The 27665-nt window shown below is 34.5% G+C and overlaps 1 protein-coding gene and 1 long non-coding RNA gene across 2 annotated transcripts; one reads left to right on the top strand and one right to left on the bottom strand.

Moving 5' to 3' along the window:
• The first annotated feature begins 5514 nt into the window (after positions 1–5514).
• On the top strand, positions 5515–21544 carry LOC145734851 (uncharacterized). The gene is made up of 3 exons (XR_014179524.1): positions 5515–7963; positions 8091–8289; positions 20852–21544. It is a non-coding gene; the product is annotated as an uncharacterized LOC145734851 (long non-coding RNA).
• A 3841-nt stretch (positions 21545–25385) lies between these two features.
• On the bottom strand, positions 25386–26848 carry LOC145734848 (uncharacterized). Its single transcript, XM_081988478.1, is given in 2 exon segments — positions 25386–26421; positions 26424–26848. Coding segments are annotated over 2 exon segments (519 nt in total). The 5' UTR covers positions 26602–26848; the 3' UTR covers positions 25386–26080.
• Between the last annotated feature and the right edge of the window lie 817 nt (positions 26849–27665).

Here is a 27665-nt window from a genome sequence, read left to right as displayed (position 1 = left end):
CAAACAAAATACTCTAGCAACTGTCATCCTCTTGTTGCCCAGCTAATTTTTATGCCAAAGTGTATAATATTTTATATAGGTATGTGGGTCTTGTAAAGATTAAGCATCCACATTTTACGTTAATTTTTGTATAGACAAAAAAAGTTTTCGGTAAGTTCACAACAACCTAATGCTATATATTAAAAATCAAAATAATGCTTAGCAACCTAGTGCTAACCGTAGTGGCCGATTCGTATTAGTGCCAATACTTGTTTATTGCAAATTTAGGAAAAAAATATGCATTAATAACTGACCTAGTCTAACCAGGTGCGAAAGTGATTCTTTCACCAATTTTGTAAACAAAGGAAAAAGGCGGCAACTATGCTTTAACCTCATAATTGAAGGAACATTGAATGACATCTGAAGTTGACGTACATACTGTCAAGTATCAGTTATCCTCTGTGAATTATGCGGCGTTGCCAGACGCTTTTTTTTTTTCGTTATTAATATTTAATACTTCAACTGATTTTTATTGTTTTTATTCAGAAAAATATGTTTGGTTGTCGCGACGATCGCGCCCTAGTCGGTTCGCTTGAAGAGCCGGCACCGCCGCTTACGCGTGGGTCCACAGATCGAGACTCTTCGAAGACCCCCGCGGATTGATAAACCTGTAACACCACCCCTTACATCCGACAACACCGCCACTGTACCTGATGCGCCACCTACCTCCAGACCAACACCAGAGTCTGGCCATTTCCGTTTTCCGCCAGTCTACGTCCTACTTACACTAAGACAAGGTGGTGTCGCTAATAAATTATATTCTTTTTTTTACAAGTTCAATATATTAAATATTCGGATTAGTAGTGAGTTTGTTAGTGACCGTAAATTACCGCCTCCTGTCCGCTAATCCCGATCTTAGACCGGAAAGTGCAAACTGAGGTCCCGAAGCTGCAACCCACACTAATGTAAAGGAATCATATGACCCACGAGGAACCAGCCCTTACAAACCCGAGATCTCAACAACATCGGATGATATCCATGAGTTACCGGGTCGCTTCCGGATGTTAGCAGTGCCGGGACCGCCCCGGGCGTCGTACTCCGGCGAAGTGACCCAGTACAGATGGACCCCGTTCCATGTAAGGTTCCCGTGGGATTTAGGCGAGTATTATATGGGTGTGTCGCACGCCGAGGGACGCTCATCTCGGTTTCACCGGTATTATACGGCTGGTCCAAAAACCAAAATTCACGGCTACCACTATTCGGACCGCGCTTCACAATACTCTCTTTACCGGAATGTTACTCGTTTGGGACTTATTAAAACTTTCTGTCAAAACCAAACGATAAAATAATCAAAGAAAACGGCAGAATCTCTTCTATCTATGCTCAATCAAAAAAATAAAATAAAATCAGAATTATAACAACTGAAACAAATATTTTGTGTTACTGAGTTTTACCTCCAAAGGGGTGAGTACGTTGAAGTCAAGGGATGCCAGGTAGTCATATATTTAAGCAATCAATCTATATATGATCACCAATCTGATTGAAAGAATCAGAGATATGAAAATTAAATTTAAAATAAAGAACCGAAAATTATACAAATAATGTAGACTAAATGTATTACTGACAAATATCAAGTTTATTTTTGCAATTATTTGTTCCAGTATGCCATTCCAAACATTTGATGATTTTAATTATGGATTATTCAATATCTCATTAATTACTCACTTTATGACATTAATTACGGGGCAGCACGCTGAGCAATGAGTACTAGAAACAATGGACCTAATGAAAAATGCTACTAACACTAAACTAAGTGTAAAAACGCATAAAAAAGGCAAAACACTAACCTATACCTAATCAAAACGCCAATAACACTAAGTGGCCACTTAAGGAACCAACTACAAATTAAAAATATTCTGCCTTTTAATTAGGAAATAAGGATCAAAACATGTTTTTTTTTTTCGACGATTTAAAGTAGGCAGGCAGATTAACACAAAAATTATTTTGTGCAAATATCCGGAGAAAAATTTCTATGTTTTCTTATACACTAATACACCAGGCTTTCACAAAGAGAAAAAAAATTAGCAGCTGTAAAACCCACACCCTGTATATATAGAGTAAATACTCCTTTTCACCTGTAAAGAACAATTATTACAGTTTCGTGGTTAGTGATTTAACACACGTTAGGTGTCAAAATTGCCTCAGCCTCCAGCAGGAACCTGAAACGAAGTTAAAAACTTTTTCCAACTACTTAAATAGGTTATTGTGAAAAGCCTGGCCCCAACTAACTACCAACTACAATGGCTACTCAAAAAGAAAATCAGTAGCAGACTCCCTCAAGTCTCGGGTACCGGATGCAGGCCTTTGTTTCTTCAATATTTACCCACGTGCTGATTTACTGATTGGAACAAATCACGTAAAAACCCCCATTCTCTTCTATATGACATCGCTGGCATTAATTTTTTCATAAATACGGCGACTCGCTCAGCGACACGGAAAAATAATTAACTGATCACTGAACACTGATCTTGAGGGGATATCCAACCTATTTAATGTACACTTCACTGAGGTTGGTGATGATCGAGAATTTGTTTCACCTCTGGGTGATGCACGTCAATACCCCACAATATTTTTAGAACCAACAGATCAGGAAGAGATTTTCAGGCTATTGATGAATTTGCCAAATAAGTTTTCGGCCGGATTTGATAAAATTCCTGTAAAAATTTTTAAGTACATAGCGCAGTTCATTTCCCAACCATTATCTGATATAATTAATGAGTCTTTTTGTGAGGGCCATTTTCCGGATTGCTTGAAGAATGCTAAAGCGGTTCCAATATATAAAAAAGGTGATCCCTCAAACATAAAAAATTACAGACCGGTGTCTCTTCTGCCCTCTCTTTCGAACGAGCAATTTATAATAGGCTATATAAATATTTTGATACTTTTAGTATTCTTTCAAAACACCAATATGGATGGAAAACCTTGACAAAAATATTAAAATTGCTGGAATATATTTTGATCTGTCAAAGGCATTTAACAGTATCAACCATGCCCTTTTAATAGAAAAACTGGCAAACTACGGTATACGAGGCATCTGTTCTAATTTGCTCGAATCTTATTTGCAGAACAGAAGACAAGCGGTCTGCGTGACACAAAATAGCGAATCGTAAATATCACGGCCGAGAGATATTTCTCAAGGAATACCACAGGGATCCATTTTGGGCCCGCTACTGTTTTTGCGGAGCGGTTGAATGGAAATATGGTCTGCCAATATGCCGACGATACGTCCGTTGTATTGGCAGATCTCTCTGAGAATGCCTTGTCTGCGGCGTGTTCGTTGGCCATCCAAGATATGAAAAACTGGTGCTCCAGACAATTGCTTAAAACTAAACCTACAAAAAACTGGTTTGATTAACTTTAGTAAAAGTAAACCAAATTATTCACTTTATGTCCCCTCTCATGGCAAGGCCACCCCAGTAAGTGAGAGCATAAAGTTTCTGGGAGCCACGATGGACTCACAGTTTGGTTGGGAGATCAACTGTCAGATGCTCGTATCTAGATTGTGCAGCGGTTGTGCTCTTTTACGCAGACTTCGAGATGTTCTCACTATCCAATCAATCCGGACATACTATCTTTCTTGTATCCAGTCATTGATGCGTGAGTGCACCTACACTGTCTTGTTCTGGGGTGCTTCTAGTAGCAGCGCATCAGTGTTTGTTGCACAAAAACGCAGTACTCGTGTGATTTTTAACCTTAAACCCAGGACAAGCTGCATGCCTTACTTTGATAGGCTTGATGTACTTACCGCCCCATCTTCATACTTTTTCTCCCTGGTAATGTTTATGAGAAAGAACCCTCATTTGTTTCCTAAGAACCGTGATCATTACGCCCTAGGAATGTCAATTGAGACTAGAGGTGCAAGTAAACCACGCATCCCTCAACACAGTAATCAACCATTTTTGAGAGAAGTCCATCATACAGGGCTATAAAAACGTACAAAATGCTGCCGCCCGCTGTTCGTGACGCGGGTAGCGTCGCCATGTTTAGAGAGAAAATCATTCACTTTTTAAAACAAAAGCAGTTTTATTGTTTTAATTTTACTAGTTAACATTTTACTAATTATTTTATTTATTTATTTTCATATCATAAGTGTATTTTATTTTCATATCATAAGTGCATTAGGGAGAATGACCAGTCTATGTTTCTTAGAAAGATGTCCACTCAGGAGTTATGTGAATTGTCAGCAAAAATAAAAAATAAGCATAGTAGTGGGATTGACGACCTACCTACTAGCATCATCAAACCAGCTATTCCGGTTGTTAAAGATGTGCTTTGCCATATAATTAATAATTCCTTCAAACACGGTATATTTCCAGAGCAATTAAAGATAGCGTTGATTAAGCCTCTATTTAAAAAAGGAAATGCGGATTTGATGGAAAACTACAGGCCTATTAGTTTGTTACCGGCTTTTTCAAAAATTTTTGAATTATGTATGTGTAAACGGTTGATAGATTTTTTCAAACATTGTAATTTATTGAGCTTAAATCAGCATGGTTATGTGCCTGGAAGGTCCACGCAGACTGCAATATTTAACTTTACAAAACGGATATTAGAAAGTATGGAAAAAGGTAACCTGGCGATTGGCATCTTCTTGGACCTGTCAAGGGCGTACGACTGTGTTGACCCAGATATGTTGCTTAGAAAACTTAAGGCTTACGGTGTACGAGGTCAAACATTACATTTGTTTTCATCATATTTAACTAATAGGCAACAAAAAGTTAAAATATTAAAAAATGGACAAAATTATTTCTCAAGTCTGAAGGAAAATAAAATTGGAATTGCACAGGGAAGCATATTGGGACCTATTTTATTCATTGTATTTCTTAATGACCTGAGCAACATTCTGCTTTCAGAAAATGAGCATGTAACGTGTTATGCCGATGATACGAATTTATTGACAGGGGGAAGAAATGTAGAAAGCCTAGCGCTATCGGGAGAAAACTTATTTTTTCGACGACTTACTTTGAAAGTACCTCATGTACGCTTCCATTTAGAAGCAGAAAGGGGTTATTTGCCGCGCGCGAGCAGAAAGAGAGATTTTCTGCTCTAGAGCGTTTTCGCTTTCTACTAACAATCTACTCACCAACTTTTTTCGGCGTTTCCATAACAACGCTTGACATACCTGTTTGAAATAACCACATTCCGTCAAAGTGATTTATCGGTGACAATGAGTTCGAGCGACGAAAATGATGTGAGTTGTCCTTCTAATCCACCCCACAGCAGTCGTCGAAAAAATATCGTCTATATTTCGAGCCAAAAGTACTTTTGCCGCTTTTACATGATTGCAGCGTTCGGCTTCGCCTCAAGCTGCAAATTTCATGTGCAAGCGGCAAATATATACTTTCCGCTCTTAATATAGAATATACTATTGCAGAGCACAAGATTGGTTTAAAAGTAACAGATTATTACTTAATAATAATAAAACAAAGGTTCTACTCTTTAGAACAAAACAATTCAAAATTGAAAAACCTGGAACACTATCTTTTGGACAATCAAATACAGAGCTCGTAGAACATACCAAATTACTTGGAATTCACTTGGATGAATTCCTAAACTGGTCAAATCATATTTTAGAGTTAAACAAAAAGCTTAGTTCAGTTTGCTATGGCATACGAGTCACTGCGAAATAATGAATGAAAGAACATTAAAAATCCTATATTACGCAAACTTTGAATCTGTGCTCAAGTATGGGATAATATTTTGGGGTTCTAATAGCTTAATGGAAAAATTTTTGTTTTGCAAAAACGAGCACTTAGAATAGTCAAGAAAATGGGATACAGGGAGAGCTGCAGGGGGGTTTTCAAAGCTAATGGCATTCTGACGGTGTGGGGATTTTTGAATGTATAGTTTTCTTTTTCAAAAACAGAAGTATGTTTGATCTGGAGGTACATCATAGTTATAACACTCGAAGCGTAAATGTAAATTATCCGATACACAGATTAACTATAACCGAAAAAAATCCATATTATGCCTGTTTGAAGCTTTTTAATACATTACAAAATGATTTAAAATTAGAAAGAAATGAGAAACTTTTTAAAAGAAAGGTAAAACAGATGTTAATTAATTTAGAGCCATATTGTATCAGGGATTATGTAAGAGACTACTAGGTGTACACTCATTCTTAAAATGACGCTGTTTTCTTTTGTGTTTTCATGTATGTTTTTTGTAGTTACAGGAAATGTATTGTGACCATAATTAGAAATAAAGAAGACTAACTAACTAACTAACTATTTTACTTTTATTACTGCCGGTGTCTTTTATTATTGTATACTGGTTGGTATATCTACTGCATGTTTTGTAACGTTATACATGTATTTAACCTAAAATAAAATAGAGCATCATCAGACCATAGTTTAGATCTTAAGATTATTTGTAAAGGTGTTACAGACACCATTTGTACGTTGACGTTGCTTTGTGATTTGTATATCATTTTGTTGGCAAATAAAGTTTATTATTATTATCATTATTAATTAATTAATTAAGTAAAAGATTAAAATCTTGACAATTTGGTGAACCCCAGTTTCTATATGACATGGTAGCAAAAAAAAATTTGGTGACCAAACTCGTGGATGCTTAAGTCGCATTCGTTTTCGAGCTCCATGGAGCGAGCAGAGCATTTTTGACGTCACGATGACGTAATTTGGCAAAACCATAATTTGGCCAATTGTCAAATTACGTCATTATGACGTCAAAAAAATCTTGTCTAGTCTTGAGAGTTATGCTTTCTGGAAGTTCCACCAAATTATTACTCGTTTTGAAAATGATATACTGGGTTTTATCCATATTTACAGTAAGATGGTTCTGACTAAACCACCTCTCTATGTGCTCGAAATGGTATATACAAAGTTCTTCAAGAGAAACACAACATTATCCTATTCCGTATTTTTTCAGCTTTTCTTTGAGAGGTCTAGAAAAAGTCCACAGACCTTCTCGCCCCTCTCCAAAGCCTCCATTGTAGGTTCAATAAATTCATAAAGTGCGGTCTCTATTGATCTTCCCTTCATAAAACCATGTTGAAAATTATTTAGTAAATTATTGCTAGATAGATACACCATTACTCTAGTGTACATGGCTTTTTCAAATAGTTTGGCAAACGATGATTGGACACTGATAGGGCGGTAGTTTGATACCATTTCTTTGTTTCCTTTCTTAAAGATCGGGGTAACTACGGAATGTTTTAGATCTTCAAGAAATAAGCCATTTTTTATGGACATGTTTATTATATGTTGCAGAGGGGAGCATATTTCATTTATACATTTTTTTAGCAGGAAAATTGGTACCTCGTCTTCACCAGAGCTGTTCTTATTTTAGAATTGTTTCACAATTTTGAGTATTTCATTCGTAGTTATCGGAGGTAAGTAGATAGATAAAATTGCAGAAAAGTCAGGACATGTGTTCTGGAAAGTATTGAACTGTGACCCATTTGAGCACGTTATAAAATATTTATTAAATTTATTCGCCAGTGTCAATAAGTCCCCTTCAGGGATGTTGTTATTTTGGTGATAATTATCATTTGTCAATTCGTACTTAATAAAGCTGAATTTTTAGATATATTGATTATTCATGCTTACCACTTTATAGTATAACTTAATACTTTGTCAGAAGGAAAGTAATACCTTCACTCAGTGGAGGTGGACTTGTTCAATGTAAAGAATAACCCATTGGATTTAAGTTCATACTGTGCAGCCGAGCATCCACTGTGACGTCACGCGACGTATCGCTTTGAGGAAACAAGTTTGTGTTGTCAAGTAAAATTCCCACTTGTCACTTCACTTGTTATGTCAAAAAAACTACCTAGAACATGCTGCTAAATTATGTTTTTATGACAAAATCCAATAATTTAATTAATGAAAATTATACACTAAAATCAAGTAAATGTATGTTTTTTGATAGACATAATGGATACAACAGCTGCTGGGCCCAGGTAAGATTACGATGGCAATTTCATACCTAATCTATGTAATAAACCATGCTGATGCATCATTACTAAACATTTTTGTACTAACATTTTTTAAGGGTGATTCTAGTAACTAATTAGGCTAGTCTTACAGATCTGCAACTGGTATATGCTGCATACATCACTACTTTTCCATGTGGATGAAAAAAGCACAACTTTTATGAAGAAAGTGACTACATTTCCCAGGGACTGCAATCAAGTCAAGTTGAAGACGAATAAAATCCTGTGCAATATTTTAAACTATCTACATTAAGTACATACATACAACAGTGGATTAAAAAGCAAGTTTTAAGGTGAGTTAACTGATTTTAATGATAGTAACATTAAAATAAAAAGCAATGCAGTTTTCATTATGGTTTTACCGAGGGGTAAACCGCTGAGTAAAATTCTGTACACTAATTCGTAATATGCCAGTAATGCCCACTAATTTCTTGTAATGCCCAGTAATTCCTAATAATTAACCTAACCTGACTTCCTGAATTATCACAACTGGATGAGAGTCTAAAAAAAACTTTTTTAATTAAAAAAAGTAAAAATAAGAAAATATGCGTGCAACGATTTAACCGGAAGTAGATATCAACTGCTGCTTATTTTAAATGAGACATCCTGTATACTTTTTAATTTTTGTATTCTACGTCAAATTCTAGACATAATTCGTGTATTAATGTCATATACCTATCTGTATTCGTTTCTGAGATATTTACCATTTTATGTAAAGTTTGATATTTTTGGTCTCCAAAACATTTTTAATTTATACATATCAGGAAAGATTTCTTGGTTTTTGTGTTTTGTCATGTTAGACAAGGTTTGTTCTAGGAACGGGTGCAGAAAAACTACAAACTACAAACTACGTCAAAATATATAATAGAGTGTGGTCAAAAAATCAGTTCTAAAAAAGGACAGAAAGTCAGTTTTCCAAACGGAACACATTCTTATAATTCTGTCTGATTTTCTGTTCAAAATTAAAAAAGTTTGTACTACGCCACATATTTCAAAAAATCATTTTTTAAATTGATACATTGAACCACCCTGTAACTGTCAAAATATCTGAATTAATCAAGGTTAAAGTAATAGTTGTCAACCTTAGTCAAAACTGCCTTTATTGTCATACACAACACTTTGTATAGACTTTTATATGTCAATGGATAGAAAATAAAATGGGCTTTAAAATAATATGGTCATCTGTGTTGATAGGTTGCTTTGTTTGGCCGCCAGAGGGCTCCAAAGCTAACTAAATGTTTTTCTTGACTGTTACCGCTCTAATATCTTTAAAGAATTTTTTTTAAATCGGGTAGGTATGGCCCTTATGTTTGGCACAAACTTAGCACAAATATTGCCAAATTTAGAGTAGTAGCAAAACTGTAGAAATACAATCATTAAGGTCGATTTTCGCTTTTACTAATTGACCAACATAACGCAAAACCCATTAGGATAGTGTCGGTGTTTCAGGCAAATTTGACCCTTACAAAAATTGTCATTTGCAAAAACAGTTTTTCAAAAAATTTCCAAGCTGTACTTTGTGGTAGATCTAGTAAGTCACTTGATCCTGTTTCCTTAATTTTCTATAGTCAAATTGCCTTTAACCAGTCAAAAAATGTTTGTGGCGCATCCTGTCACTAAATCGTAAATAACAAACGTGTATTTGTAGCACTTTGTATATACTTTTATATGTCTATGGACAGCCAATGAAATGAGCTTCCTTCTTCATTGACGTATAAAAATCGATTGGTTAGTCGTTTGCCCGCGTGGGGTGTCTTTTTGTTTATTTCTCAAAAACTCGTGTAATTGCACTATCTTTGGTAGATTTTTATACGTCAATGGACAGCCAATGAAATGAGCTTTCTAAAAATATCCCTATTTGGGTTGACAGGTTAGACGGTTTGGTCGCTAGAACGCGTCAAATTTGACCAATTTTTTATCACTTTTTTGGTGCATCCTTTTGTTTAATCCTCAAAAACTCGCTTAATTGCACTACTTACAACCGGGGTTAATAGGTTGGACGGTTTGGCCACTAGAGGGCGTCAAAATTGATTAATTTTTCATGACTTTTTTGGTGCATTTTTTTGTTCAATCGTTAATAACTAGCTTATTTGCTACACTTTATATAAGTTTTTATATGCCAGTGGACAGCTAATGAAATTAGCTTTCTATTGAGGTATAAAGGTGATTGATTTGTTGTACGGTTTTGCCGCTAGAGACAGTCAAACTTTTTCAAAGTAAAATTACAAAATTCATAATTTTTCCTTGTTTTTCAATGGATTTCATTGAAATTGCCAAACTTTATTAATTTTATTTTATATTTCAATGGTAGATGTATACAAGAAATATTGTATGATATTTTTTTTATAATATAATTTAGACCTTTTCAATTTTATTAATAATACTAATTGAATGCCCAAGTAATGCCCACTAATTCTTACAGTTTGTACACTGTAATGCCCCAGTGGTTTACCCCTCGGGTTTTACCTTTAAAACAATAATCATCATTGTACACTTTGTAGACTGCATTGTTCAACCTTGAGTTAATATGTATTATATGTAGTATATGAGGCAGGGTTTACCCAAGTTTTTAGTTGTAGTATTAATAAATTTACTTATTCTCCATATCAACCGCGGGGTAGAATGCCGAGGTAATTTGGTGTACACACTCGAGGTAATTCGAGGTATTATGAGGCACTTTTTCATTACTACAAAGCGTTGTGAGGTATTACAAGACATTACGAGGCATTTTGTGATATTTATAAGGCATTTGAGAGTAAAAAAATTGACTGAAAATTGAACATAACAGCATAGGCACAAGTAATTATTATGGTAAAATCTTTCTTACATGGTATTGAGTTGAAACAATATTCATTACAAATTATTATAAAAATTGACCAATTTTTCAACATTTAAACTACATTTTTAAGGTCACATGACAAAATTGTATTATTAACGTCACACAACGTGTATTTTACAATTTCAGCCTTTACAACTGTCTAAATTTAATTTACCAAATGATCAACATTTAAATTACATTTTAAAGGTGACGTGACTAATTTTGACAGATGTCAACTGACCTTTACAGTGTTGCAAGAACATGCAGAATTGCATTTTCAACGTCACATAACGTGTATTTTGCAATTTAAGTTTTAACCACTGTTTAAATTTAATTTACCATTTTTCAAAGTTTAAACTGCGTTTTGAAGTTCACGTGACTGTTTTTGACAATGTCTGACTGGCTTTTACAATGTTTCAAGCTCAAAAATTGAATTATCAAGTCACGTGACCTATAGTTGTTACAATTGTAGTACTGTCTAAATTTAAATTACAATTTTTTCAACTGTTTCTTTTAAATGATGTGTCTTTATTTGACACGTGCTAACTTGGTTACTTTGACAGTTAGAAGATTCGTGCAAACGTCAAAATATAGCCCGTAATTTCAGACAACCGTACAAAAAATATTTTTTGTTGGTCAGAGTTTGGAAAAACAGTCTCCTGACCTTAGAAAATCAATTTGAAACTTTCGGCACAAGGATAAATCAAGTGTCAAAAATAAGTAGTATAAGTATTTTATTTGATTTTCAGAATCTACGAATTTGAGCAATCAAAATTGGCTTGGGAACTGCTAAATGATCAAGTTTTAGAATCCATGGGTGAGAAATTATCTAGCTCATACAGGATGTCTCAAAATTTTTACCCAATAATTGCAACCTTTAAACTTTAACAACTTGTCAAAATCAAATTGAACACCACCAGTTTTATGGTTAAAGTAGATGCAAAATTTAATTATCTATCGAAAATTATTGAGGTCTAATATGACTAACTGTTCGCGTTTTCACGTTCGTCAACATTTGTTGCTGAAGGACTCAAAAACGGAGTAGGTATGTTTGTGTTTGTAGTCGAATTGTCTGCGTTTTAAACATTTTTATGAATTATTTTTGTTTGAATGAATTATTTAATTATTTCTTATAATTAGAATTACTTGTATAGCAAATTTACAAAGTATTAAGCCACTATTTTATTCTAAGCTTTACTTAGATTAGAATGATAGATATGTAATTCAAAAAGATACCAAGTGATCTTTGAACAATATCAAAAATCAGTCAGTCAGCTCTACTTTAAGAAATGTCGATTTTCCAAGAAAACGTTAACAATTAGCGGTATGAAACCTTAATAATAAGGTAATTAAATTTTGCATATACTATAACTGTGGTTCCATTTGATTTTGACAAGTTTATACTACTTCAAAATTTTAGTTTTTGATTACATTTTTTGAGACCCCCCTATGTGAGCTAGACAATTTATCACTTTTGGATCATGAAACTTAATCTGTTATCAGCGCCCAAACCAATTTTGGTCAATGAATCTCAAAGGAAGGTTGAATGTTTAAATGTTAATATTTGTTCTACATTTTTACAAATTAAGGAATATCTGAGAAACTGTGAAGTTTAGACCTATCAAACATCAATGAAATTAATTTTGTACTGTGTTATAGCGAATTTATAGTAAGCGAAAATAGTAATTTGGCATACCAACAGTACCAACTTCTTTGTTTTTTTTGGTTTTACTCACCGACATTTTCTTAGAAATGTTGGTGAAATAGGAGTCGTCAGCTGGAATTCCACACTTTTTCATTTCGCATAGGGTAGCAGTACTCACTTTTAAAGCTTGTGATGCTCTATCATAGACATTGGAATAATCAATTGGGATGACATCTGGAAACTTGTTTCTTTTCGTACTCCAAAAAAATCAGCACATTTAGAATTAGCATTTGGGCTTGCTCATTGTAGCGCAGCATTTTTATACCTTTGATATTTGTTTATATCAAAGTGACAGTAAATGTCAACGTTTTCAATTTGACAGAATGACAAAATCAATAACGTGCATTTTTTGCTAAAATTGTTTATTTCACATGTTTGATATGCGAGAAACAAAGATGTAAAAAAATGACGTCATTCTCAAAAGGTAAAAATCCAACTATACTATTTTGCAGTAGCTGATAGGAGGCGCTATCTGCAACCATTTCAGCTGCTTAAAAGGACTTATACTTTTTTTACGCAGCTGAAACGGACATACGAATTCAAAATATTATTCTACACCATTTTCAACCAATCATATCGGTGTGTACCGAATGATGCGGCATTAATGGTGCTGTTACTAGATTTGGGAACGCCATCTGTACTTTCTAACTCATAGAGTTGAGTACAGATGTCACCAGATGTTGCGCAGCAACTATCATTTCTGGCATCCAGTTGACTATACTGGAATGAAGGTTTTGTTCATCGGTTATCAAGCTCTATAGCCTCTCTGATGAGCCGTAATTCGGCGAAACCGGTCAGAGGATTGGGATTGATAAACAAAAAACAAAACCTCACCATTTTCAATTATTCTAATATGTTTTCTATTTAAAAAAAAGTATACTAGTTTTAGATCTTAAATGTTGACCGTTTACGAGATATTTAATGTTTTAATAATGCATTTCTAATACGGTTAAATGGTAAAGTACATTTACGTAATTCATACAAACCTTAAAAAACTAATTGGAATACCTTTTAGCTAAATCACACAACAAAAAGATTGGTAAAAATAAATGAAAAATTCATACGTATTTTCAGTGATTTTGGTGAAACAACTTACACCACAAACCACTGGAAATTAAGTATTAACATTAAAAAAAAGGTTTCTTTTGGACAACAAGTATTCTACAAAGGCAAAAGAAAAACTGACTTTCATAAAAAAAATATTTACTAGTTTGACAGTTGCTAGATGCAATATCAAAATATTGGATATAATGTTGACCGATGATAATGTTTGATTAAAAGTTGACCGTTTTTGAGGGTCAACTTTTAAGATTTAAAACAAGTATACCTTTTTCACGTAGAAAACATATTAGAATCATATTTTGAAGTCGTGTGTCTGTTTCAGTGGCGTAGAAAAAAGTATGAGTCTTTAAGCAGCTGAAAAAGAGGCAGGTAGCGCCTCCTATCAGCTACTGCAAATAGATGAAAGCATCATATTTACCGGCTGTCAAAACCTCCTTATACACAGTTTCAGTAATTTATATCAAAATTCCTAGATGATATTGTTACGATTTTCCCGTGGGTTCACACAAAGTCAGTTTAACTCAACAATTAATAAATTTATTTACACTTCAAAACACTCCGTACAATAATTAACACAGCTACTAAAAACACTACTACAATTCCACAATTACTCCGCTATTTAAACTTTACCGCGTTCCCAAATTCACTACTACTCTACTACTCTCCCTCGACGCCGCTTCTTTTATATTCACAAACCACGTTCTAGAATGACCGCGAAACGCTTCGCGATTTGCTTCGAATCTTCCAGGTGTGGCGCTTCCTAACTGTGGCCTACTTTAATACGCGCCCGGCCAGATATTGCGGCGCATCGGTTTCATCGAGTATCGAGCATAGTAGGCCCAAACCGTAACAATATGATAAAAAAAACAAGATCAAAATTTTCTGTTTCACACCCTGTATCTTTCTTAATATTAACTTTCGATATAGGACAATTTAGCTAAATCGTATTATTTTGATGTCTGAAATATGCTGTAGTTCTACCTACGGTTGACAACACCTGCATTTTTAGTTTGTCGTAAGCTAGTTATAAAATTAGTTTAGTAAAGAACACTAAAATCGAAGTTAAAAATTAAAAACCATAAATAAATTGCAGTCTACTCAGATTAGGTACATGGCATACATAAAACCTATCAGACAAAATAAATAATGTACAGGGTGTTCCATTTATAAAAGTCGAAATTTCTTAAATTGAATTAATTAAAATACATTTTAAAAAATTGAACGTCCTGTAGCATCTAATGCAAGTTTATTGACATAAATCATTTTTATCGTTCCTGTAGAACGTTCGTACCAAATATGAGTATTCTTTTTAGAAACAATGGCAATATAGTCAATTACAATTACATCATAGTAAAAAGTAATATTTTTATGGAAAAATTAAAAATTAAATAATCTGACATTTTTAACAGAAAAGTTTTAAATTGTTTTGAAGAATTTAATAGTTATTTACGAACGAGTGTATTAATGAAAGCGATTAATAATCGAAATGGTTTAATTTTAACTAGTTTAACTAAAATTCAGATTGTTAAGTTATCAGACTTATTAATATAAAAGTTGGTTACAACATTTTTCCGTCAACTGTAGTTTATAATAAATGTTTATAATCCTACAAAGTTTGAAAAAAACTAATTGTCAGTTGTATACGCGACACTGCAAACCTAAATCCGATGCACCCTTGACAATGACAGTTAGTTCTGTCAGTAATGTCAACTAAAGAATGTGTGTTTATTTCTCTTTGTTTCATACAAATAAAAAAGGATAGAACTATACTATGAGCAATGAGTATTTAGTTGCCTGATAATATCATGCATTAAAGTAAAACAATTGAAAAATCATGCATTAATGGGACTCAATATTGAACGATTTTGCATTTGTTATCGTCCATTAAAAAAAGGGTATATTTAAAAAAAAAATGTTTTCTGTCGTCTTTATGAACCTGAATATCCAAAAGTAATTTTAAACTATAAACATCAATATTCTCTAAAACTTTTGTATTTAACATTATTTTTCTATTTCTCAAATCAAACGAGATAATGAACTTTATCATTGATTCACCTGTACAGGGTGTCCGGATTTAGAGTGTTTTGACAGGAAAACCCTATTTTCCAGCTAGATACGGTGTTATAGCAAAAACCGTATTTCGATAGCTTGTCAGTTTGCGGCGCTAGAGGCCGTTTTTCGAATTTTGCCCATTTTGAAAACTTTACCCAACTTTTTTGTTTATTAAAATATCGGAGTGAAACACAAACATTTCTAAGGCACTTTTTCGATGTGATTTCAGTTTCGTGCTTAGTTTTTAGCTACTACATTCAGTTTTCTCAAGAATTGACATAACTTTCTACTTTTAAATGGAATTCATAATCAAATATAGTTTTAAAAAATGTCTATTTTTAATATAATATGTAATATAAAGGGTGATTCACGCTGTTGGTATATTAGAAGTATCTAGAGAACGACTTAATATTTTTCGGGGGTAATATCCCTAGTGCATTTATTTTTTTTATTTTATTTTTTATTGCTCGTCTTCGACTCGGATTTTTAAAACCACTCTCGCTCATGCTATTTGTTAAAACAAATTACTTAGAAACGAGTATTCCAATTTTTCCACAGGAAAAATTAGATGCACGAGGGATATTTGGTAAGATTATTTCCTAGTTAAATAAACATTTTTTTTTAATTAAAACAATAAGAACAATAACTTTCAAGCTAGAAAGGGTAATTACTTCAAACTCATTTTAAATTACAATTAATATAAAAATTACAATTATTGTAGGTTACAGGAGTATTGTTAGCCATATCGGTTAGATTGTTTTTAATTATGTTTGCAGTAGCACTATTCTCTATGTTGCTTTGAGGAGTGTCAAACGATTGATGGTGTTGGCTCAAAGAAGTGTCTATTTTCTGTTTTTTCAAGGGAGCTTCGAAGCTTGTAGATAGTACATTATTTTGGACGGTTCTTAAAGCAGTGATGATATTTGAATGATGTTGACTGTCCATTTGTAGATATGGTTGGATAGACGCAGCTTTAGAATGCCCTGTAATTTTGATGAGTTGCTGCTCGGCTACACCGGCCTTTGCAAGATTAGTAACAGCAGTTGATCGCATAGAATGGTTAGATATTTTAATTTCTTTCGTGTTCACACCTGTTTTTTGCGCTGCGTCTTTTGTCCATTTTGATAGTTTCTTTCTTCCAACAGGAACGTTTTTAAACCATCCAGTGTTACGATTGGATTGCCATGCTGAATTTGGTGTCAAAAACAATCTATTTGTTGTTATTTTAGACGTTCGTTTGTTCAACAGGGATTTGTACAAACGTACCAGACAAAACTCAGGGTTTTTTGAATTAGGAACAAGCCACTTGTTATCGCACAGATTTTTTGCACCACCTTGTGCAGTTTTGCTGAAGATATAATAAAGAAGATAATGTCCATTTCTTTATATAATGAAGTATATATACTGAATCCTTCCTGAAACAAGGGATACATAATTTAACTTAAATGTCAAAATATCTTTTGTAGTGTGATTTTAAAGTAGATGTATGTAGCTTTTAATTTTTTTGGAAAAGCAAAAGGAATTTTTGTGGTTATATATCGTTTTTGATTTTATTACAAAAATAGTATAGCTAGCAAATTTTGGATGCTAAAAAATGACAAACGTGATTTATACAAGGTATTGCAAAAAAGACATTAAAAAATTGCGAAAACAGATTTTATGCCAAGATAAAAAGTATGCGCACATATTTTGTTTTGATATAAGCGTTTTTTGTGCCAAATTACAATAAATATTTACAGATTTTGTTGCAAAATTAAAAAGCAATATCTCACCTGTTTTGATCTCATAATTATCAATTTCTTCTTTAAAATGTTCTGTTAAGCAACGAGCCGCTTCTCCGCCTCTCCAAGCAAGCTCAACTGCTGCAATAAAGTAAAATTTACGCTGCAACCCGGTTGGAGTTGTCTCATCCCATAAGGACACCATCTTGTAGTACTCGTCCATGTTTAAAGAAGCTGAACTTGTTTTCCTTTTTCCTTCCTGTTTCTGGAGACTTCTCCTTTTCGCATTTCGAGCGTCGCTAGCTGGCTTAAAGGTAATGTCGTGGAATGGGTCGAACACGATATTAAATTCTTGAAAATATTTTTCCTGTAGTTTTTTGGCAACGATATTCCACATTACTTTTACACACAGTTCTTTATAGTCTTTTCCATTAGCTTTACGCATGTCCCATGCCCAGTCCTTGAGGATTAAATTTAGCTGGCCTGTAGTTGTTGTCTGGAGTAATTGGTAATTTTTTGCTTGGCAAAATTCCATAAATTGCTTCCAGATCGATTTGTGAGTCTTCTGAGTATTTAGTGGAACACTATTTTCAACAGCCGCGTTAATTTTACTTTCGAAAACATTTCCAAACCGATTCATTTTGAGTTTCAGTTGAAAAATTAATAAATTCGTAAGCGTCGTTTGTGATTTTTGTTGTTGGTAACAATACATAGCAACACAGCATAGAAACCATCAAGTTTGTTTTTACAAGGCAACTTGTCAAACTTGCATGAAATTTTTTCGAATTTTTTTCCGGAAAAACTGCTGACAGCTAAGTTGACAGTCGTTAAGTGATTTTTCTGCTTAAAATTTACATTTGTTATACTAATTCTTGATAGCGATTGGTCAAAATTGATAGGAAGGAAATAATCGGGGGTAATTGCACAAGTGCATAAAAATTACCGATAATTTTGCGTGAAAACTTGTTATCTCTTAACTGCATGAGTTTATTTTCATATTTTTTTGGCGAAAGAGCCCGACACCGAAGGTGGCTTTTTTATAAAAAAATATGAAAATGACCGAATGCAGTTTGCAAAGATAACAAGTTTGAACGCAGAATTATCAGGTCATTTTTAAGGCACGAATGTAATTTTGGGGAATATTTCCCGAATAAAGAAAATGTTTTGGTTTTGCTGCAACTATAGATTGCTCAATGAACAAGTTCCAAACCGTTCATTAATTTATTGTTGACATCGCGTTTGACATTGTTTGGTTATAAAAAGTCAAAAAACTGCGCAAAGACAACAATTAGTATACTAGCAATAGGCTCTACAACAATGCAGTCGTTATAGATACGTACAGTGCAATTATCGAAATGCAATTATCACTTTAGAATGCAATTATCGCTGTCATTCTGGTGAAAATGCACTGCTCATATGGGACATTTAACACATGAGGGAAATATTCGTTGAAATTTGGAGTGTAGCCTATCCAAACTCTCTATGTAAATTATTTTGGACTTTGCAGTGTTGCCATATCAGTCGGAAAAAACACCAATTTTTTATTTTCAAATGGAAGACACTGTTTCTAATCTCATTTTTGAATTCCTCGCAAGAAGGCTAGTAATTAATGTTAATACTTCGCTATCCTATCCTATTCCCTATCTTACACCGTTTGTTAGATATTTCATAAAAGTGGTGGATTTGTCAGCAAAATGGTAGTCTAAACATTTATTACATTTTCAAGTCCTGAAAGGTTTGCTGGTGTGATCTTTTGTTCTCAGTTAGACAATACCACATGGTTGAAAACCCCAAAGACGGAAAATGACAAAGATTTACAGGGTGAAAAAAAGAACATTAAATTTAGAACAAATCTATGTGTACTCTTCCTCTACCTAACTTCAACCGTTTCTGACTTCATAACAGTTTTTCCTTAAAGTGCGTATAAAATCGTAATCCATACTAATCTGAATACGGACCCCTGCTTGTGCTAAGTTTGAACCAGTTTTGTATTTGAAAAATATCTGTCCAAACATGTTGTCGTTATAGAACCGACAACTTGTCATTAAGGCCAAGCAGGTGTCAGTATTCAGATTTGTATAGATTACGATTGTATGCACCCTTTAAGGAAAAACTGTTAATAAGACAGAAACGGTTGAAGTTAGGTAAAGGAAATGTATACATGGATTTGTTCTGTTTAATATTATGTTATTACAAACCATAAAACACCGATGAATCCAACTTTTGGCAATTTTCTGTCTCTGGGCTTTTCAACCATTTGTAGTATTGTCTAACTGAGGACTAAAGGTCACATCGGCAAGCCTTTCAGGACTTGAGAATTTAATTAATGTTTAGACTACCGTTTTGCTGACAAAGCCACCATTTTTATGGAACATCTAGGAAACGGTGCAAAATAGGTATAGGGAAGTATTAAGAATAATTACTAGCCTTCTTGCGAATAATTAAAAGAAAAGAATAGAAACAGGGTGTTCAATTTAGAACTTTTCTTTCCTAGGGAGGAAAAGTGCCACCGGTAAAAGTCACACTGTCTACAAAGACAGACAGAAACAAAGACAGTTTGTCACTTTCTTGACAAATTGACAAATATATCTTTAGTAACAACACCTTCTTCAACCAGGTATTAACATAATATTTAACTGCTGCTTTTAATTATGCGCAAATAACTATTTTATACGACCACTATAGAAAATAAAAGTTTGCTCCCTCATTTGAGAGATGAAAATATCACTTTCACTACCTAGGGAGTAATTAGAGAATTTTAAACTAAAGCCTGTCTGAATATTGTGGACTTTCTTTCGTTGGTTATCTGTTTAATGACTTTTTAATTTGCTTGAGCATTTCATAAAAAGGTTGGTGCAAGTTAGTATTCTCGCTCTACACATATTAATTACCTTTAATATTTTACAATTATTGTAAATTAATTTTGCAGTGTGGAAATGTAACTTTACCGTATCCGGTGCGGAAAAGTACGCTTTCCCGCACTCGAATAAGTGTGTAAAAGTGCATTTACCGCACCTGAGTAGGAAAGGTTTTTTTCATTATTCTTACTAGTCTGAAAACTATCTATTTTTTGGTTAATTCGTTTGAAAAAATGAGGACGCTGGAAAGTGCCCATTTCCCGTGCGCTGTTTTTAACTGGTGGGTTTTCTAGTGCGCTGACAAATACGTGTTTTGAATAAAATCTATTTTTTTTAAAGTCAGTAACTTTCTGACATTATACGTTCAGTTACGTATACGAAAATATGCGTACAGATGTGTATGGTAAATACCTTCTTCGCAACTTTGCGTATAATTTTCATACGTTTCTAAACTTGTTTATGGTCAGAAATAGATCACATGTGTGCTAGATTACCATTCAATGTGTAATGAATTTCTATACTGATTTTATGCTGCAATATAAAATCAAGCTCCAGCTAACGTTGGTTAAAACCGAGTTAAAACTTAAAACACATTGACACTTCTTATATTCTCGTGGTAATATTTTTTTTTTGTTTCAGATATTCTCCCGGTGAAGCGAGAAGCAAAAAAAAAAGTCATCCAGGTCAATCTTGGATTTTTATTTTATTTTAATAATAAACTAAAGATTGGGGCGCGGGTGGTGTGTAGTTTTATTTGCGATTTCGATTTGCTGTTATGCCATATGCAGCATTGTACTATCCACAATATCTGGCCGAATAATTTTCATTTAATTTCCAACTAAATGCTGAAGTATTAGCAATATTGTCATTCCTTTGAATGTCAATCTACGCATGGCGAACTGAGTAACTGTGCTGAAGTTGACATTGGGAGTGAACAAGGACCAGCAATCAGTCACTCATATCTATCTAACGTACAATTTATTTTCCAACTGATTAACATCCTACAGCAAATTTAACTTTTTGTGTCTGCTCAGCTCCTATTTATATCGAAGAATTAATGCTTATCACGTGTGTTTTCTAAGAACTATCCATAATGCCCAAACGGCATTTGGACGTCGAGCCAACGTTCGATTAACCGACGCAACGTCAGGTACCGACGTTGGGGTGACGGCATTTCTACTCGTATTTGCACTATTTTGGGGAATACAAATTTTAGTCGATTGGACATCGGGTCACGACTAATACGGTATATTAACCCTTTCAGTCATGACCCTTCTGAAAACATTTTGAAAAGATTTGGCGTTTTGAGGGAAAAATATAAATTTTTTTATGATTTTTCGTAAATTAGCCTAATTAGTTTCCTACGGCCGTGACGTCATGTCGTCGACGAAGGACAATATCTCTAAGTGAAAAAATCATATAGATACGTTGAGGACAATTTGTTTATTAAAACTCATTTGTATAAAAACAGTTATTACCCTTAAAGCAGCACAAATGTACTTTTACACATTAAACATGTGCTTTTGAAGAACAGCCTGGCAACTTGCACCTGGTATTATTGGGCTTGTCATTATATAATGGATAATAATCAACTCCATCTAGTCTTTTTTCTTTTACTGCTTTACTTTCAACTTTTTGCCGTTTTGGAGAAGGTTTTTTCATGCCGTTTTGTAAGCTTAGCGCAATATACAAGTTTTTCGGTAACCTCATGACGAAATTGAAATAGATCGTAAGTTTTGCTTCTTCTTATACCCAAAGATTCGGCTTTTTTCCTATACTCTAGCCAAGAGTTAACAAGTACAACGTCAAATACATGGGAGATCATTCTAAGTGTCCATTTTCTAGATCTTGCAATTTTTTCATCCATTTTATGTCTTCCGTTTTAGTTAGATCAAATTGTTTATACAAATCGCATTCCCCTACATCCTCAGGTAACACGTCATTATCAGCACAAACATGTTCATTTTCGTGATAATTATTTGAGTCCTCTTCCGAATCCGATTCGTTGGTCGGTACGGTAGCATTTACGGTTTCATTTTGATCTGCTGTTTTTATATCAGGAATAGCATCAAGTTCACCCCAACCATCCAAAATCCAACATAAACCCTATATCAGACTGATCGCCATTTTCCAGTGCCCAGAGAAGTACTTCTTCCGTCAAAGCGCGAATTATAATTCAGGTGCCGAAACTTGTTTTTAAAAAATCAACTTTATTAACAATTACTTATTGAATTAGACTAAACTACATGACAGTATTCTTTTGAATAGCCCAGTCGCTGGTTTACATCCCTTTAAATAGGGCTAACTATGCAGATAACAGTAATGGTTAGGGGAGACCGGTGTCAATTGTAACAAAATTTACATTTCCATTTTTCTTTAGTTAACCTTACTTTTTGAAAAGTTGAATTTACTTTTTTTAGAATGTGTACTAAGTTGAGTTTAGTTTTTCGGAATTTAATCTTATGATAATTCTGCTATTACAAAACTAGACGACTTGTTACCTACACTTCGACAACTGTTACAACTGCCACCAATCTGGTGTCAATAGTAACAAGGGCGGTGTTAATTGTAACGACCATATCTACAATGATGCAAGAAGTTAAGAAAGCTTCATAAAAAAACAGTCGAATTGAAAATCAATTTATTTTTGATATACAATACAAAAACGTATATATTTTATTTCAAAGCGAGATAATAATAACAAAATCAGCTACATTTTTAAACAATAATAAAAATTTTGGTTTTGTTATTCGTCATCAGAAATACAGTTTATGCAAACGTAAAATAGGCTTTTGTTTGTGCAGTTTAAATGTGCCCATTCTTTACATGTTCTGCATTGTATCCAATCCTCGGTGCTCGCACAATACGGTCCAGAACACACTAAGCAGAAAGTCTCATCATCATCCGAAGAATAATTTTCTAATGGCTTTTTTTTAACTTGTTTCACTCGTTTGCCCGTAACTTTATCACTTTTGAAACCTGCGGAGTTTTTTGTGTCCTTTTGTTCAATTTTGCGTTTTACTGGAACTTTTTTCTTAAAATGTAGTTCTTCAATTAAGATCTTCTCTGGAGTATCGGTCAATATTGCAGTTTTAAGTTTCCTTCGTCCCCCTTTCCTGGTTTTAGAGACATCTGCTTTAGGTAATGGTTTCAGAATATCAGGTGTAATGAATGCTGTCGGTTGTGATTGTGATGGACTAATGTCCGTGGCCGTCGATGGTCCTGGTTGAGGCGAAGGAGTAGTGTCTCTGGCTGTCGATGGTCCTGGTTGAGGCGAAGGAGTAGTGTCTCTGGCTGTCGATGGTCCTGGTTGACTTTCATTTAAGTTGGCAGGTTCAACTACTGTTGGTGATTTTATTTGGTATTCATGCTCGTTATCTAGTGGTCTATCGGTTACTGTAGATGGTAGAAAATCACAATCTTGGAATATTTCACGATTAAAAGGCGAAATGCCGGTGCAAGAGAAACCAGCTAGAATATTTGATGGCGTAGTAGCTAAAGGAATTGATGCTCTAACAATTGAAGGTAAATCATAGATGGTCATGCGCTTCCCTGGGTTATTCTTCATCCATTGATCTGCAGAGTTATTAAAATACTTCTTAAAAGGACCATATACTCCTCGATCTAGTGGTTGGAGTCGGTGCGAGGTGTGTGGGGGAAACGACAATAATGTAATAAAATTAGCTCTGCAATAATCTATCAAGGAAATGGATACATGTGAAGAGTGATTGTCCAATAAAACTAAAACTTTATTAGTCTCGCTGGGTTTAACGTGTGTCACAAAGTGTTTCATAAATTCCAGAAGCTCCTGCTCTTGCATCCATCCTGACTTATTTCCTACCCCTATGCATCCAATAGGCCCATCCCTAATAAAATGATCCTTGAAATGTAACCGGGGAAATATAAACATTGGCGGAACTGCGTTTACAGCCACACACAGCGTAACCAGTGTTCCACGTTCTTGAGATGCCACTGATCCTACTTGTTTGGTCCCCTTTTTAGCTATTACCTTGGTTGGATTTTGAACCGTGGACACACCAGTCTCGTCAATATTGTAGATATTTTGTGGTTCAAAACTATGTCTCTCCAATACAGTTGCCAGTTTATTAAAAAGTTGGAAACGTTTTCTCTATTGAAATTCATGGCTCGTGCAAGGCTAGTTGCTTGGGGGGTGCGAAGTGTTAAACGAGAATTTCTTCTCAGGAAAGCTGCAAGCCAATCTTCACTAGCCTGTTCTACCTCATTCCATTTTTGAGGATAGTTAAGCCGGTTAGCAGATGCAAACTGAAACGCTAGTTTACGAAGGTCCTTGGTAGTGAGCCCAAAGTACAAATCGACCGTTTTTTCACAGTATTTGACTAGCTGTAATTCCTGCTCAGCAGTAAACACCCTATTGTGAGGGTTGTATCCCACATTAGGCTGTAAATTGTTACGTAGAGCATTCACGAAGCGATTTAAAGAAACATGGCACATTCCATAATCCTTAGCTACTTTTCTAACAGATTGTTCATTATCAATCACCTTTCTTGCTGCTTCTTCATAAATAATTTTAGGTATCAGTCCCCTTTCCGTCTTTCTTGGTCTAGGTTTTACCATTTTTCAATGTGCTGTAAACAAGAAAATTAATTTGTAACGCGTAGGTGTCGATTGTAACACGTTACTATCGACACCGTAGCATTTGTTACTACCGACACCTCATAACCTTAAACGATATCGTTTACGTTTCTGTATTGTTTGGGCAAAACAACGAACCCACTATCCACCAAAAATAAAGCAAAAACTACACTAAAACCTACCCTTACCTTGAAAGACTGCCAATCTAAACACTTCGAGCTTCAACAAACAATTTGTGTCGACATTATTTACTTTTTCGGCAGTTTATAAACTTTTGTCTACAAAACGAGCAGTGCGCATGCGGGATGAATTTAAACTAAATACCACACAGCCGGATTGCTTTCTGCTTTGCCTCACCCGCGCATTTCAATATAATTGAAAAAGATGGCAGTGTTATCGGTCGTGTTACTTTCGACACCTGTTACAATCGACACCGGTCTCCCCTACTTCATTATTATTATATCTAAATGACAACTTAATGATTATTATATTTAACTAGAGGCAATTACAATCTAATGATTATCATATTTAAATAAAGGCAATAAAGGTTTGTTCTGAGAGGCCTAAACCTAAAGATAACCAAATGGCTTCTAACTAATTATATTTATTCAAGATAACTTCAGTCATCTAGGGTTTAGGGTCGATCCAGATCCGTAACTCCTCCCCCCTTAGAGTTCTCACCGTCCTCGGTGACTAATTTCTGGAGTAATTTCCTCGACACAGAGTTCCTAATTCTTAGTTTATAAACTGTAAGTGTAGTGACAAAAATAATAAAAATAATTACAATAATACATCCTGTAATGAAATGGTTACAAAAGTTTTGAATGAAATGGTTACAAAATTATTGTTTTTACTTACTAGGTTTCTCTAGCTCGTACATTTTAAAATTTATATGTTTTTTTGTGTTAGAACTTAAGCAGAGCTGTCAGCGTTACTCTAAAAAAGTAACGGTTACTTTTGCGTTACTACCCGACGAAAAAGTAACGCGTTACTCAAAAAAATCGTTACTTTGACAAAACGTTCCTCGTTACTGTATGAAAGTAACGCGTTACTTCGTTACTTAACGAGTAATGTCCTCTAGTGTTTTTCAGTGTTTCAATTATTGTCTTGACACTACCTTTTTTAACCCTAGAGTACTAATATGATTTGATTATTTTGTAATAGTAATACGTCGTAAAATTTACAACTTTTAATTAAAACAGAATTTAAAAATGCAAAATATATTTTCCAGCAAAAATAACAACAGTTTGTGTATTAGGACATAGAAAATGGACATTCTGGGCAACAATTTCTGTTGTGTTGTCCACATATTGCTCGTTCACACTGTACACAATAGTTGGTTGTCATTCTTCTTAGACGGCTAGGGCAGAAAGAGCATACTGTCCGCTTCTTTTCCATTGGGTTAACTGGTTCAGGAATAGGTTGTATGTTTAGGATTCCGTTTATGTCCTGTCGAATATTGCGACGTAAATTAGGGAGGTTCAATCTTGGGCGCATCCATGGTTCGGCAAGACTTTTGCCTAAATCAAACATGAACTGGTAGCGGGAAGCAGGCTTCGTATTAGCTTTGTGAGAGTTATGGCAGTATATTAAAAATTGATGGTAGCTATGTTAATCATTCCATAAAAAATACACATAGGCCATCTCCGTGTTTTTCTGGAGCAAGTCATATTACTGCACAGTTGATCAAAAGTATCTACTCCTGACTTGGTTTCATTATAGTTTATAATTATATCAGGTTTTCCAATTTCAGAAATGCTTGCACCATCATGCATAGTGGGAAGTAACAAAACTATTTACATAACTAAGCATAACAATCTTTATACCGTACTTTGACGGTTTGTTAGGAATGTACATACGGAATGAGCCCCTTCCTCTAAATCTTAAAAGCTGTTCATCGATGGTGAGATAAGATGATTGAATATAGGAACTTCTGCACACAGCCATTAGCATATTGTCACGACTAGCGTGACGTGTTGAATTTAATTCAACTTATTTGCCTGGGATCTCGTTTCAACGTGAAAATAAATTAACCTAACAACTCCTATCTTACTAACTAATGAACTGACCGGTTTCCTAATCCAACGAAAACGTTGCTAACTTCCAATAAGATCATAATCAAACAGGCGTAAATCAATACACAACATAATAGTACAATACTCATACTTACACCTCTAATGAAGACAGAATCTTGGAGAGAGGCTTGTCACTTGGAGCGCGTTCACGAATAACTTTACTTGAGAGTTACTGACATGTCTAATAAACATTTGCGGTTCGGTTTTCGACGTGGTGCACAGCAAAACTGGACTGGCTGGAATGAACCCCTCTCTAGGGTACAACTTCCTTCTTATAGCATTCCAAACATTGGTTCCACCAATCAAAAACTCCCAGACCTGGTCTCCTCTAGCCGACAAGTCGTGACCACCTTTCGACCTTCGGTACTTGGAAATATTCCGCAACCCAGCGTCCGGTCAAACTCCGGTGCATAGTTTAGCTATTGCACCGGACGGGCATAAGTGCAGTTGCACTCTGACCGCATTCCACAATTTTAATGTTTCCGCTCAAGTAATATAAATTCCACATTTTTTAATGTTTCCATTCAAGTGAAATAAATTTGATTTATTTCCTTCGTGACATTTGCCACTCCTCCATGAAACTGGTCCTCCAGTTTAAACTAAGAGAGGTAACTCTTACCTTTGACAATGCTAATTATGAATCTAAGTTAACGCTAACCTTATATAAAATTCATCCTATTATAATATTATCAGAAAAATGGAGTAAGCGAAATTTTGATTTTAAATTTATTTTTCGACGACTGACTTTGAAAGTACATCATGTA

This window comes from Ips typographus, linkage group LG10, assembly GCF_016097725.1.
Source record: "Ips typographus isolate SLU linkage group LG10, UJ_Ityp_2.0, whole genome shotgun sequence".
Lineage (NCBI taxonomy): Eukaryota > Metazoa > Arthropoda > Insecta > Coleoptera > Curculionidae > Ips > Ips typographus.
This window is presented reverse-complemented; position numbering and strand designations above follow the sequence as displayed.